The 14,913-nt window shown below is 44.3% G+C and overlaps 1 protein-coding gene and 1 pseudogene across 4 annotated transcripts in view; both read left to right on the forward strand.

Annotated features, from left to right (window-relative positions):
* EML4 (EMAP like 4) overlaps positions 1-5,953 on the forward strand; it is a 174,651-nt gene extending 168,698 nt beyond the window's left edge. For 2 of the 4 annotated variants that reach the window (XM_062209337.1, XM_062209340.1), the window contains 2 exons: positions 2,437-2,567; positions 3,187-5,953. In XM_062209337.1, coding sequence (XP_062065321.1) covers positions 2,437-2,567; positions 3,187-3,660 — 605 coding nt within the window. In that variant the 3' untranslated portion in view covers positions 3,661-5,953. The remainder of the gene's footprint in view (positions 1-2,436; positions 2,568-3,186) is intronic. The other 2 variants (XM_062209338.1, XM_062209339.1) reach the window with 1 other exon arrangement.
* Positions 5,954-6,702: 749 nt separating this feature from the next.
* On the forward strand, positions 6,703-13,941 carry LOC133772312 (SERPINE1 mRNA-binding protein 1-like; annotated as a pseudogene).
* The last annotated feature ends 972 nt before the right edge of the window (positions 13,942-14,913 follow it).

Consider the following 14,913-nt stretch of genomic DNA (forward strand, 5'->3'; position numbering starts at 1 on the left):
AGCTGGGACTCTGATACAGAATGCCAGCATCACAGGCAGCAGCTTAGCCTGCTTTGCCACAACTCCAGCCCCTATTTATTTTCTTTAGTGTGATCACTATTAATTTTCCCAAGCACATTAGCAAGAAGCTGGACTGGAAGTAGGGAAGCCAGGACTTGAACCAGCATCCATATGGGATGCCAGTGCTGCAGGCCCCCACATGCAAGTTGTTTTGCAAATATACTTTCATTCATTTCTCTTGAGCAGGGTTGCTGGGTCATACTCCATGACTTTCAGAAGGATTGCTGTACTGCTTCTAAAGCAGCTGCACCATCAGCCTCCCCAGCAGCAATGCTAACTGAGGGTCCAGTTTCTCCAAGTCTTATTCTTTTGCCGGTGGATGTCCCAGTTGTCCCCGCATCATTTATAGACAAACATTTTAATTAGCGATTATTCAAATATAAAACTTGGAGATTACTCCTCACCTCATCTGATGTTTTGGACATTTCTAGAAATCTGTCCTCTAGGGCCGGCGCCGCAGCTCAATAGGCTAATCTTCCGCCTTGCGGGGTCGGCACCCTGGGTTCTAGTCCCGGTCAGGGTGCTAGATTCTGTCCCGGTTGCCCCTCTTCCAGGCCAGCTCTCTGCTGTGGCCAGGGAGTGCAGTGGAGGATGGCCCAAGTGCTTGGGCCCTGCACCCCATGGGAGACCAGGAGGAAGCACCTGGCTCCTGCCATCAGATCAGCGCGGTGCACCGGCCGCAGCACGCCGGCCGTGGCGGCCATTGGAGGGTGAACCAATGGCAAAGGAAGACCTTTGTCTCTCTCTCTCACTGTCCACTCTGCCTGTCAAAAAAAAAAAAAAAAAAAAGAAATCTGTCCTCTGACAGATTTAGTTTCCTCAGCCTTTCCTGATCTTTAGGTATCCTCCTGAGGGAGTTAGAAGATCAAATAGGAAAGTTAAAATAAAGCTTTGTATAAAAATGTACAATCAGTGATTGAAATACTGGCTGTGTATATGGCACCAATTCCTAATGCTTACACCCCTAAATATTACTGGTTTTGGTTTCTGAAAATTGAGCTCTGCCCTCCAGCCTAATCCTAAATATGAACATTCCTGTATGCTGTGTACATGTAAAAGTTAATCCACAGTAGATGATCTTGTCCTAGACACACTGCTGTCAAGATGGAGAAGCAGGGGCCGGCGCTGTGACACAGTGGGTTAACGCCCTGGCCTGAAGCGCAGGCATCCCATATGGGCGCCGGTTCAAGACCCGGCTGCTCCACTTCCAGTCCAGCTCTCTGCTATGGCCCAAGTCCTTGGGCTCCTGCACCTAAGTGGGAGACCTGGAAGAAGCTCCTGGCTTTGGATCAGCGCAGCTCTGGCAGTTGCAGCCAATTGGGGAATGAATCATTCAATGGAAGACCTCTCCCTCTCTCTGCCTCTCCTCTTTCTGTGTAACTTTGACTTTCAAAGTAAAATAAATCTTTAGAAAAAATAAAAAATGGAGAAGCATAAGAAGAAATTAAAAGCAAAATAATCCTGACTCAGCCATAAAGAATTTCATTAGTCTGGGTGAATCTGAAACAGTGGCCTGTAGCTGTACTTCTTCGGTTGCTTTAATGAGACACTATCTCCATTCATTTGAAGAGAAATCAATTAAAGTGTTTTGACTTGTAACATTTGATATGTCTTAGGATAGAAGTAATGTTTCCAGGAAAATTCCATGAAATAACATGCTAGACCAGTGGATGGCGTAAGCATTTCTGTAAGATCTCTAAGGTTTTCTTGGAGGTGCCTGTCTGAAAGGGAACGTAGAGTTCACTTGGAACTCAGTGGCTTTGATTTCTTGCTTTATTTTACAAGTCTATAAACTTCCAACTAAAGAGTTTATTGCTGAGGAGAATCAAATTGAAACTAAAATAATTATTGAATTTTTTTTTTTTTTTTTTTTTTTGACAGAGTGGATAGTGAAAGAGAGAGACAGAGAGAAAGGTCTTCCTTTTTGCCATTGGTTCACCCTCCAATGGCCGCAGCGGCCGGCACATCGCGCTGATCCAAAGGCAGGAGCCAGGTGCTTCTCCTGGTCTCCCATGCGGGTGCAGGGCCCAAGGACTTGGGCCATTCTCCACTGCCTTCCCGGGCCATAGCAGAGAGCTGGCCTGGAAGAGGGGCAACTGGGATAGAATCCGGTGCTGCAAGGCGGATTAGCCTGTTGAGCCACGGCGCTGGCCTAATTATTGAATCTTTTAAATTTCCTGTGTTGAGGTTACTTGGATTCAACTCTGTTAGATTTTGAATAAAATACCATTGTTTCCATAAAGAACAATGTTGAGTGGCTAAGAAATTTACACAGGAAATGTTGGCAGCTTTGAATTTGAACTCAGACAAAAGGTAGTCAGAGTCTAAACTCGTGCTTATTTGAGGCTAGTTTTTTCCCATGTTTCCACCTCACAGGTGTCTGGCCAGAAGGATCTGATGGAACAGACATCAATGCACTGGTGCGATCCCACAACAGAAAGGTGATAGCTGTTGCTGATGACTTCTGCAAAGTCCATCTGTTTCAGTATCCATGCTCCAAAGCAAAGGTAAACTCAGTAGAAACTAGTGTTATCATTCCTTTGTTTAAGGATAACTTTGTGTCGGTGGCAAGAAAAATTATTTAGGGTTCTTAATTCCTCTCGGTGACAGTGCGGCGTGCAGAATGGGGCCATCAGTGAGCGTTCAGGCTGGTCTGCTCCACCTTCCTCGGGAGCCTGCAAACAGCTGCAAAAAAGCAGCAGACAGCTAGGGCTATCTGACTCCGTTTCTTCTGCCCAGTTGACTTTATTTTAGGGACAATTTTAAGTTTATCCCAAACATATTAAAAACATTCATTATTCCTATAAATGTTGACTGTAAAAATAATGAAAACTATTTCCTAAATCACCTATAATCTTACCAAACTAATAAATTCTCCAAGCCATCTCAAAAGAAGTTACTAAGCTCTTGACATCCAGAAGACAGACTTCCAGTTACTATTTTAAACAAGTAGTGTGAAAGTATAGATGTCCAGTTATTTTGTTTCTTCTATATTAAGTGTTGAAAGGAAATGACTACCTAGGTTTACTCCTCAGACTTGATGAGTTATCTCCCTTACCTAGCCTTGTGTTTGCTGGAAGCAGGTATGTAAAGAATGGGTTTAATCTTCCTGTCTGTCTCACATAGGCTCCTAGTCACAAGTACAGTGCCCACAGCAGCCATGTCACCAACGTCAGCTTTACTTACAATGACAGTCATCTGATTTCAACTGGTGGAAAAGACATGAGCATCATTCAGTGGAAACTTGTGGAAAAGTTACCTTTGCCCCAGAACGAGACTGCAGTGGATCCCACTCTAAGCAAAGTCCCCCTCTCTTCTGTGGAAAGTACCATCCAGCCTCATCCTCCACTGCCTGCGCCCCAGCCCTTACCCTTGACGGCTGAAGAGGAAAGTAGAATAAGCAATAATTCTCCCACACCTCTGGAGAATAGCCTGGAACAGACAGTGCAGCCCAGTGAGGAGCACAGTGAGGAGCAGAGTGAAGGAGGCAGTGAGGAGCTCGGTGAGCCCCTGGATGAAGAGCCAGCCACTGAGATGAGTGAGGAGCAGGGGGAAGCTCCTCTTCCCGAGGACCAGCAGGACTCTCCAGCCCTGTCTTAACACCATGGCTTCAGGGCAACTGTTCTCCTTCGGCTGGGATGGAGCTGATAACAGGAATGGGCAGTGATGATTGGAGAATCAGGTTGACCGAGAGTTTGGTTTCCATGCACTCTGTTTTCTTCAGTAGTCTTTATCTTCAGTCTCTCAAATGCCATCTAAGGGTTCATTTGGTGTGTGTTAATAATTAACCAAATGGAATAGGAGAAGACTGAAACATTATTATGTCTCAGAAATTGCTGTGTAGTAAGTGGTGTCATGTAAATACTGGAAACAGAAACAGCAGTTGTATGGATTAAAAATCAACCCTCTTGTTAGCGGAACCTGTGTTCTTCAGGACAACCAGAGGCGTCACAAACACTGCCACTCATCTGCTGGCTCAGGCTGTCGTTCTCTTTTCCTGATACAGAAACCAGAAGAAAAAAACCGCTCTTAGTGAAATATTCTCCCACTCCAGATGTCTAATGAAAATTTTCTGACAGACTATTGCGAAGTACAATGGTGTTGCCTTCTAGAATAATGCTGTTTTCTTAACACTACCAGTAGATGTCCAGGTGTGCTTCTTAGACCACTATCTAGGTGCTGCCTTTTCCAAGTCATGATGAGGAATAGTCCCTTAACTTGTTGGGTGAGAATCTTTTATCCTAGAACTAAGAGAGCATCGGTTTGTGGACGAGCTTTTACTGTATATTAAACCACTGACAGAAAGAACGGATTCCTCCAAGGAGTCCCTCACTGGCCTCAACATTCTCAAATGTTTAAAAGATATAAAAAAAAAAAAAATAACCGCATGCCTTTAAAACCAAACTGTAATATTACCTGGCTAATTTTAACTTAGCCTTTATCATAATTTGTTCCCTCAATAATAGGAGAAATATAAATATAGGAAGTTAAATGATTGAATTGGTGCTTGAAATTTGTTTAGTTGTAATTTTTATACAAATTATACTAAAGGGTAAGATATTCAGCAAATTTTTTTACAGAAGTGTGAATAACAGTCACAGTAATTTTTTATAAATTGCATTCTTAACAGACTTGCTATATAGTCATTTCCTTCTGGTGTAGTTGCTTGTAAGCCTTGGCAAGTGTCATGTGACTATCTTCTGCTATTTTGAGCAATGCATGTGTTATGTGTTGCAAGGTTGGGTTTTTTTTTTTTTTTTTCTTTAATGTTTTGCCAGAAAACTATGTTTAAGTACTTGTTTTCGTACTTTAAAAATAATTACTGACAAATATGCATTTCCTATATATTTGTTTATATACTGGTTACAAAAATTTTTTGTTTTATTTTTAAACTTGCTGCATTGTTTTAATAACTTTGTTTTTTGGTTGGATCATGTTTAGAAACTTTGGATGAATTCAGAAGTCTTAAGTATGCAAGTGTTTACGTGATTGTGCCATTCCAAAGTGCATCAGAACTGTCATTCCCTTCTAGTATCTTCTCAGGAGTAACACATATCAGGTATTTCACCATCGTTTGGTAACATGAAAACTCCAGTGAACTCCCAAGGACACTTACAGCATTTATATTCACACGCTATGTGGAAGGGTGTAGGTATGTGTGAAGGGGCGAGTGGAGACACTTCCTGTGTGTATCTCAGTAAGAAGATATGCACCACATTGAAAATACTCAGTGTCAACCTCTTTATATGTTTAGGTATATGTCTGTGTATATCTCTTTTCTTTTGTTTACAACTGTTCAAAAAAGAAACCTCAAACTAGTTCTCTTCAAAAGAGATACAGCTTCCAAGCAACCCAGTTTTTGTCGGTATGTTCTGTACATAGTTAACAGAGAGCACCAGTCAATAAATATCAGGCATATATCCACCTATTAGCAGTAAGGATAAAGTCATAAGGTCAACATGTGCTGTTCCCTGCAAGGAAAATACAGAGAAGAAAGAGCATCTATTTGAGTAGCTGGGGAATACAGCTCTCCCCAGTCAGCAGGGAGTTTGTTTTGGGACATCAGTCACCTTTGGGTTGCCATGGACAATCAGATACATAATCATGATACTCTTGGGTGGTAGTTTCAAAAGACACTACTAATACGCAGAAAGCATTCCAGCTATCTAATGCTGGTAACTACTGTTTAATTGTCAGTTAAATCTGTGATAATGGTTGGAAGTGGGTGGGACTATGAAATTTTAGTGGTTCTTAGAAAAACTTGTGAATGAAAATGAATCCAAGTGTTTCATGTGAAGATGTTGAGCCATTTCTATCATGCATTCCTGTGTCATGGCAGAAAATTTTGAAGATTAAAATAAAATAATCAAAAGGTTTCCTTTGTCTTTAACTTTTATATCACTAGTTTCCACAAGTGTCCAGTTATCGAAAGACAACAGCTCATTGCTGCTCTGGGTAAGATAATGCTGGTAACAGTAAACTCTACCTCATAACATAAGAGGAAATGATTTTTTATTTATGCTCTCATTTAATAGAGGAACAGCTTGATTGCAATTTATTTTGCACCTATCCTTTCTCTAATGTTTAACATTGGACACTCCGGGGGATCCTGGTTACCTGCCAGCTGCCTCTGAGTATCACCTGAACTTACTGGGCTGTGCCAGTCCCTGCTGTCTCCCACCTCCACATTGCTTAGTGCACAGATTCTCTTTAGACCACACCGTAAAACTGACAGCTACTGGTTTTCCGTTCTGAAGAATTAACAGGTTAAGAATATCCTGAACATTCCCTGGTTTTCCAGTCATGCATATGGTGGCTTTTCATCATTGCTAATTGTGTTACCTAACCATTCATTCATGTGCACTAACCTGTCAGAAGCTGTCCTGGGATAAGAGTTCCTTTCCTGCTGATTCCAAGACAAGACAGCTGACAGGCACCACACAAAACAAACTCACCTGCAGGGAAATAATGATGAATTAGATTTGAACACAACAAGATGTTGTATTAGCCTAAAAACTTCTAGAAGTAATTAGTTTCCAGCTTAGAACTGAAATGAAGACAGGAATGACAAGAACATGTTTTGAAGGCAAGCTGAGCAGCACATATGTAGGAGCTGATCAAGACAGCTGCCTTGGGACCAGCATGGGGTAATGGGTTGGGCTTCCACCTGATGCCGGTTCCAGTCTTGGCAGCTAGTCTTCTAATACAGCTCTCTGCTAATGTGCCTGGGAAGGCAGTGGAGGATGGCACAAGAAGAAGCTCCTAGCTCCTGGCTTTAGCCTGGCCATGGGAGCCATTTAAGGAGTTAACAAGCAAATGGAAGATCTCTAACTCTTTCAAATTAAAAATAAATAAATAAATAAGGCTGCCTTGGTGGGGGTGTTGCAGAACAAGAGAATAGCTGAGATTGCTTCTAATTCACCTTTGTGGAGGAAACAATCTACTTTCACAAGACCTAAGGAAAACAGGTGAGAATCCACAGTAGCCCATTCTAGTATAAGACAAGACACAAAGGCAAGAAGTAGAGTTGCTCCAAGTAGCACAGCATGGAGACATCTGCTTGGGGGAAGGAGCGGGAACAAAGACCAAATACTGGATTTGAAACCCTGTACCAGGCCTACTTCTTAAACCTGCACACTGGGCCTTCGGGCTTTTCTTAAACAGGCAGGACCACTCCCATTCCACAACCCTATCTACAGCAGCAAGAATCCAAGTGCTGGAGAGTAAGACAAAAGTGAGCTTAGATCTTTGCCTTAAAACAAGTGAGATTCAGCTGGCGCCGCGGCTCAATAGCTGATCCTCCACCTGTGGTGCCGGCATACCAGGTTCTAGTCCCGGTCGGGGCGCCAGATTCTGTCCCAGTTGCCCTCTTCCAAGCCAGCTCTCTGCTGTGGCCCAGGAAGGCAGTGGAGGATGGCCCAAGTGCTTGGGCCCTGCACCCCATGGGAGACCAGGAGAAGCACCTGCCTCCTGCCTTCGGATCAGTGCGATGTGCCAGCCACGGCAGCCATTGGAGGGTGAACAAACAGCAAAAGGAAGACCTTTCTGTCTCTCACTATCCACTCTGCCTGTCAAAAAAAAAAAAAAAAAAATGAGATTCAGTACCATGTGGAGCCCAGAAACCCTTGTCCCAGACAAATATAGCCAGAAAGAGCCTCTAGACCTATCCTGGAATCAGGTAGAGATGTGCACCCTGGTAGGTCAGACTCATGGTTCCACCAGCATCAGCTCCAGCTCCATGGATGGCAGACATGAAGGCACAGGACAGCACAGGGCCCTGTGGCTACAAGGCTCTGGTGCAATCCAGCCTAGTGCCAGCCTGGGCTGCCAAGACACATTCTTCACCACCCATCCCCAACCTTTGGGCAGACAGCAGGGAGCAAGACTTCAGCCACTAGGGAGTAGACAGCCAGAGTAAGCACAGGACCCTGTCTTGGAACTTGGTGCTGGTTTAAAAGAACATCTGAACCTACTCCAGTGCCAGGTGGAGACCCATGGCCCCAGTCTCCTGGATTCAGCATCAACAGACTTTTAGCAGACTCGGGCCACAGGTCCACCTCTGCATCAGGCAGCCTGTAACAACCTGGGCCTTAGCCTTATCCCATGCCCTGCTGCTCTTCGGGTTTGACTTAGCCTTGAAGCCACAGGACTATTCACTCTATCCCTCCCCTAGCACCAGAAAACCTAATACCAGAGAATTGTCTTAGGGGATGAAAAGGTAGGTGGGTGCCAAGACATTAAACAGAAACTTGGGACTGCTGCCATGGGAATCCACTTGTCCCTGCCACTGCAAGGACCCAAGCAATGCCCCTAGTGTCCCAGGCCTGCACCTCAGTAACTGCAGCTCCAGGCCAACACCAAGACAGCCCTGCTGGAACTGAACATCACTCCAATTGGAACTAAAGCCAAAACAGCCTCAAACTGATAGCGAAAGGCACATCTTCAGGAAAGCGCCTTTTACCATGAAAATAAGACACCCCTAAAAGCACACAGTAATACTTTAGTAACAACCTTCAAAGAAAGGGAGAATTACGAGATGCCTGATGAAGAGATCAAAAGAATAATTACAAGGATGCTCAGGAAGATATGAGAATATAGAAAGGTTTTTTTAATTCCATAAACAATTGAGATCAATGAGAAATTCAGCAAAGGAGGAGAGCGATCTTGAACCAAACAGAAACCTTGGCAATGAAGAACCTGAAGAAGGCAAACAGGAAACAGATGAGGGGCTGGCGCTGTGGCACAGCAGGTAAAGCGGCTGTCTGCAGCTATAACATCCCACAGTGCCAGTTCAGGTCTCAGCTGCTCCACTTCCAATCCAGCTCCCCACTAATGTGCCTGGGAAAGCAGAAGATGGCCCAAGTGCTTGGGCCCCTACACCCAAGTGGGAGACCCAGAAGGCTCCTGGCTTTCTTGTGGCCATTTAGGGAGTGAACCAACATACAGGAGGTCTAATACAGACCTTTAAATACATAAATCTTAAAACACAAACACACACACAGAAATGAAAGCCTCAACAACAGACTAGATAAAGCAGAAGCAAAAACTATGTCTGAACTTGAAGACCGTAGGGAGACAATCTCTGAGACCTTTGGGAGACCATTAATTGAATAAATATTTCAATGTGGGTATCTCCAAAGGAGAATAAAGTGCTAAAAGCACTGAAAATCTATTCACAGAAATACTAGCTGAAAACTTTCCCAGTCTAGAAATAAAGACATCCAAGTAGAAGAGGTCCATAGGACTCCAAGTAAACATGACCAAAAAAAATTCTAAACCATGACACATTATAGTTAACCTCTCAAAAGTACAGCACAAGGAAAATTCTAATATCTACAAGAGAAAAGCAACAAGTTTTGGTGTTTTGTTTGTTTGTTTGTTTGTTTGTTTGTTTTTTGACAGGCAGAGTGGACAGTGAGAGAGAAAGGTCTTCCTTTGCCGTTGGTTTACCCTCCAGCGCACCACACTGATCCGAAGCCCAGGAGCCAGGTGTTTCTCCTGGTCTCCCATGGGGTGCAGGGCCCAAGCACTTGGGCCATCCTCCACTGCCTTCCCGGGCCATAGCAGAGAACTGGCCTGGAAGAGGAGCAACCCAGACAGAATCCAGTACCCTGACTGGGACTAGAACCCGGTGTGCCGGCGCCACAGGAGGAGGATTAGCCTATTGAGCCGCGAGGATTAGCCTATTGAGCTGTGGCACCAGCCCAGCAACAAGTCTTATTTAAGGCAACTTCCATCCCAATAACGGGCTTTTCAGCAGAAACCTCATAGGCCAGGACCAGCACTATGGCACAATAGGCTATGCCTCTGCCTGTGGCGCTGGCACCCTATATGGACACCAGTTCATGTCCCAACTGCTCCACTTCTGATCCAGCTCTCTGCTATGGTCCAGGAAAGCAGTGGAAGAGGGCCCAAGTGAACCCACGTGGGAGACCCGGAAGAAGCTCCTAGCTTCGGAACAGCCCAGCTCCAGCTGTTGTGGCCATTTGGGGAACAAACCAGCAGATAGAAGATCTTTCTGTCTCTCCTCACTGAAACTCTACCTCTCAAAGAAATAAATCTTAAATAGGAAAAAAACAAAACAAAACAAAACAAAAAACACACCTCACAGCCCTGAAAGGAATGTTGGGTAATGTCACGATGTATTCTAAGCTCTGAAAGAAAACTACCAGCCAAGAACACTGCTCAACAAAGCCGGCATTCATGCCCACAAGGGATGCCGGTGCCGTAGGCGGAGGATTTACCTACTGTGCCACAGCGCTGGCCCTGTGGACAGGTTTTTAAGAGAAAGTCCAGAACTTTTTAGCTACCCAGGAAAAAAAGACTTAATAAAATCAGAGATGAGGGGCCAGCACTGTGGCACAGTGGGTAAAGCTTCTGCCTGTATTGCCGGCACCCCATATAGGCTCCACTTCTGATCCAGCTCTATGCTGTGGCCTGGGAAAGCAGTAGAAGATGGTCCAAGTCCTTGGGTCCCTGCGCCCACGTCAGAGACCTGGAAGAAGCTCCTGGCTCCTGGCTTCAGATCAGCCCAGCTCCAGCCACTGCAGCCATTTGGGGAGTGAACCAGCAGATGAAAGACTCTCTCCCTCTTTCTTTCTTTCATTCTTTTTCTCTTTCTCTTCCTTCTTCTCTCTTTCTCCTCTCTCGCCTCTGCCTCTCTGTAATTCAGTCTTTCAAATAAATAAATCTTTAAAAAAATAAAATCAGAGATTAAAAAAAGATTATTACAGTTGATATCACAGAAATACAATGGATCATTAGGGACTTTTTTGCACAACTATGTAACAAGAAAACTGGAAAACCTAGAATAAGTGGATACATTTCTACACATGGTAAAATCTGCCAAAATTGAACCATGAAGACAGAAAACTTGAACAGACTCATATCAAGTAATAAGACTGAATCGGTATTAAAAGGTCTCCCTAACAAAGAAAAGCCCAGAATCAGGTGGCTCACTGCTGAATTCTTTTAAGGAATAATTAATATCAATTCTCAGACCACTGCAGACAACTGAAAAGATAGGAGCACTTCCTAAATCAATCTACAAAGCCAATATATATTGATTCCAAAAGCAGACAAGGACAACAACAACAACAAAAAAACTACATCCCTATAAATATCCCTGAAGAACATAGAGGTAAAAATCCTCTCTCCTAATAGACAAAGTAAAAACATTTGATAAAATTCAGCATCCATTCATGACAACAAACTCCGTGTAAATATAAAAGGAATATACCTCAACATAACAGAGGCTATATATCACAGACTCACAGCCAGTATCACATTGATACGTGACAGATGACACGTATCTACATACTTAAAACCCAGAGATGGCACCAAAAGACTATTAGAACTGATACAGGAAAATTCAGCAAAGATGCAGTGTAAAAAATCAAAAGCATTTTTATATGCCAACAATAAACTTGCTGAGAAAGCTATTATAAGAGCGATCCCAGGGCCGGCGCCGTGGCTCACTTGGTTAATCCTCCGCCTGCGGCGCCAGCATCCCAAATGGGCCCCAGGTTCTAGTCCCAATTGCTCCTCTTCCAGTCCAGCTCTCTGCTGTGGTCTGGGAGGGCAGTGGAGGATGGCCCAAGTGCTTGGGCCCCTGCACCCGCTTGGGAGACCAGGAAGAAGCACCTGGCTCCTGGCTTCGGATTGGCGCAGTGCCAGCTGTAGCAGCCATTTGGGGGGGTGAACCAATGGAAGGAAGACCTTTCTCTCTGTCTCTCTCTCTCACTGTCTAACTCTGTCAAATAAAAAAAAAAAAAAAAGAGCAATCCCATCCATAATAGATACAAAAAAAAAAAAAAAAACTAAATACCTTGGAATAAATCTAACGGAGAACGTGTATGATCTCTGCAGTGGATCTTGTGGGAAAAGCTGAAGCAGCCACACCAGGCCACCATCACGCCTGGGCACCTATAGGAAGGCTTCATGTGGTCACCAACTGATTCGACCAGTTGTTTGATGATGACTTGGGCCCATTCAAGGTACTGAAGGTAGCAGAGACCAAGAAAAAAGCTGTGGAGACGGTGTTACGGGGCCCGGGGGCAGAGAGCGCAGCTCAGGCCATGGCCTGACCTGGCAGACAGCTGTGTGGGGTTCCAGAAAGACAGCAAAACCCAATGGCTGCCTGCGCTGGCATGGCTGACAAGACAGAGGAGATGCAGCTGCCCGTGGCGCTAAAGGAGAAGTGAAGCATTCTGGGAACAACTTCAGGGTGAACAGAAAATAACAGATACAAGACCAGAAAGGTGACCACCTTGTGAACGAAGAGTTGAAAAGGCACTTGAAGAAAAGGGTGAAGGAGGCGAGTTTTCGGTGATGGGCCTATAATGGACTGACCTACTCGAGGCCAAGATGGCCTGGACAGAGGTCGAGGAGATGGGTTTGAGTCTCGTGGCAAATATTAACTATGGGCACAGAGGGAATGATGGATCTTCTTTTCACATTACAGTGGTGTGAAGCGTGATGACAAACATGGAGGGAATGGCTCTCACAACTGGGGGACTGTCAAAGATGAATTAACACAGTCCCCAAAACACATTCAGAAACAAGTATCTCCTAACTGCAGTGACGTGGATCCATCAAATGTGCCTGAGGAGCACCTGGAGGTGAAGAACACCCAATGGCAGACACTGGAAGTAAGGAAAACAGAGTGGACGAGCTAAAGGGGGAGGGTCCAAAGGAGAGGACTTTGGACACTAGAAGGCAATTCAAAATAAAGACCGGGCAAAAGTAGAATTTAACATCTGAAAACCCAGTGAAGGTGGTGATGGGCAATGGAAGGAAGGACTTGTTCTTCCTAAACCAAAGAGGGAGAGGCTCATGCTGAAGACTCTGTGGTGGACCCTCACTTCCAGCTGGTCATCAGGGTGGAGACCCAGGCCACCCAGGGCACGGCAGTGGACAGTGAGGCACACGTGGGTGCGGAGGGGATCAGACGGGACTGATGGGGCACATGCTGACGTGGGTGACCCAGAGGCAGTTCCCGCTCTGGCATGCCATGACAGCCCTGGCTTCTCTGGGAATCCTCCTCTTCAAAGCTTTTGTATGCTTACAGATCACAAATGACTAAGAAAAAAAAAAAGACTGTCATTCATACCATCCACACCTAAAGACTGAATTTCATCTGTATTGAAAATAAAATTCTCAGGGCCAGCGCTGTGGTGTAGCACGTAAAGCTGCTACCTGCAGTTCCGGCATCCCATAAGGGCACCGGTTCAATTCCTGGCTGCTCCACTACCAATCCTGCTCTCTGCTGTGGCCTGGAAAAGCAGAAGATGGTCTAAGTCCTTGGGCCCCTATACCTGCGTGGGAAACCCGGAAGAAGCTCCTGGCTGCTAGCTTTCAATTGGCTCAGCTCTGGCCATGGCAGCCATCTGGGGAGTGAACCAGCAGATGGAAGACCTCTCTCTCTCCCTCTCCCTCTCCGCCTTTCAAGTAAAAATAAAATCTTTAAAAAAAAAAATTGACTCTCCCCACAGAAGTAACAAATATGGCAGTCAGTTTTATATTTAGAAATGTATTGGTAGCAAGTATGTCTTCAAAATTCTCAGATATGCATTCTTCATGAATACTTTTGTATTGCTGCTTACAAATATGCAAAATGAAATAAGAGTGTGAACAGTATATACCAGTTTAAAGCTTTCACTTCCTTTGAGTTTTTTAATTAAGGATTTAGATGTTTCCCCAATAACAAACTAGTTTTAAATACTGGACGTAATATTGGTTTCAATACCTGCGTTGCATTTTCACACATGGTCAACTGGGACATATAAACTTTGATTTGTCGAATTTTCTGCTCTGTGGAATACTAACTACTTTACATATTTTAGTTTTAATATTCTCATTTTGGGGGAAAAATCTTTTACTTCTCATTACAGCTGTTATATTACAGAAATACCAATACTTGAACAAATTCAAAGCACACTGGTTTATCAACCCTTGCTCCTGCATGGTTCATTAGGTCAAATTATCCAAAATTTCACAAAAAAAGTATATTTACTTCAAAAATGTTTGACTTTCCCATTTCAAAAACCAAACTAGACACTTTATTTGTGATAGTTGTTTAAGGTGCTTATTATTGGGGCCGGCACTGTGGTGTAGCAGGTAAAGCCACTGCCTGTAGTGCCAGCATCCCATATGGGCACTGGTTCAAGTCCTGACTACTTCTCTTCCAATCCAGCTCTCTTCTGTGGCCTGGGAAAGCAGTGGAAGATGGCCCAAGTGCTTGGGCCCCTGCACCCAATGTGGGGGACTTGGAGGAAACTCTTAGCTCCAGATCAGTGCCGCTCCAGCAGTTGTGCCATTTCGGGAGTGAACCAGCAGATGGAACATCTCTGTTTCTCTCTCTAACTCTGCCTTTCAAAATAAATAAATAAATCTTTAAAAAGAAACAAAAAAGAGATGATTATTGCTAGAAACTTCCTGACAGGTGAATTAGTTCTATGGGAGTGGGCTCTTTCCTCTCGTATCAGGGTGAGTGGAATAACTTGACTTGGCTAATGTATGATATTTAAACTATACTGTAAAAAAAAAAAAAAAAAAGACTTCTACAATGAAAATACAAAACATTAATGAAAGAAACTGAAGGAGACATTAAAAAAAGGAATGGCCTCCTGTGTATACAGATTGGAAGAATTAATATTATGAAAATGTTGGGCCAGCGCCATGGTGCAGCAGGTTAACACCCTGGCTTGAAGCACCGGCATCCCATATGGATGCTGGTTCGAGTCCCAGCTGCTCCACTTCTGATCCAGCCCTCTGCTATGGTCTGGGAAAGCAGTGGAAGATGGCCCAAGTCCTTGGGCCCCTGCACCTGTGTGGGAGACCTGGAAGAAGCTC

Source organism: Lepus europaeus, chromosome 13, assembly GCF_033115175.1.
Source record: "Lepus europaeus isolate LE1 chromosome 13, mLepTim1.pri, whole genome shotgun sequence".
Classification (NCBI taxonomy): domain Eukaryota; kingdom Metazoa; phylum Chordata; class Mammalia; order Lagomorpha; family Leporidae; genus Lepus; species Lepus europaeus.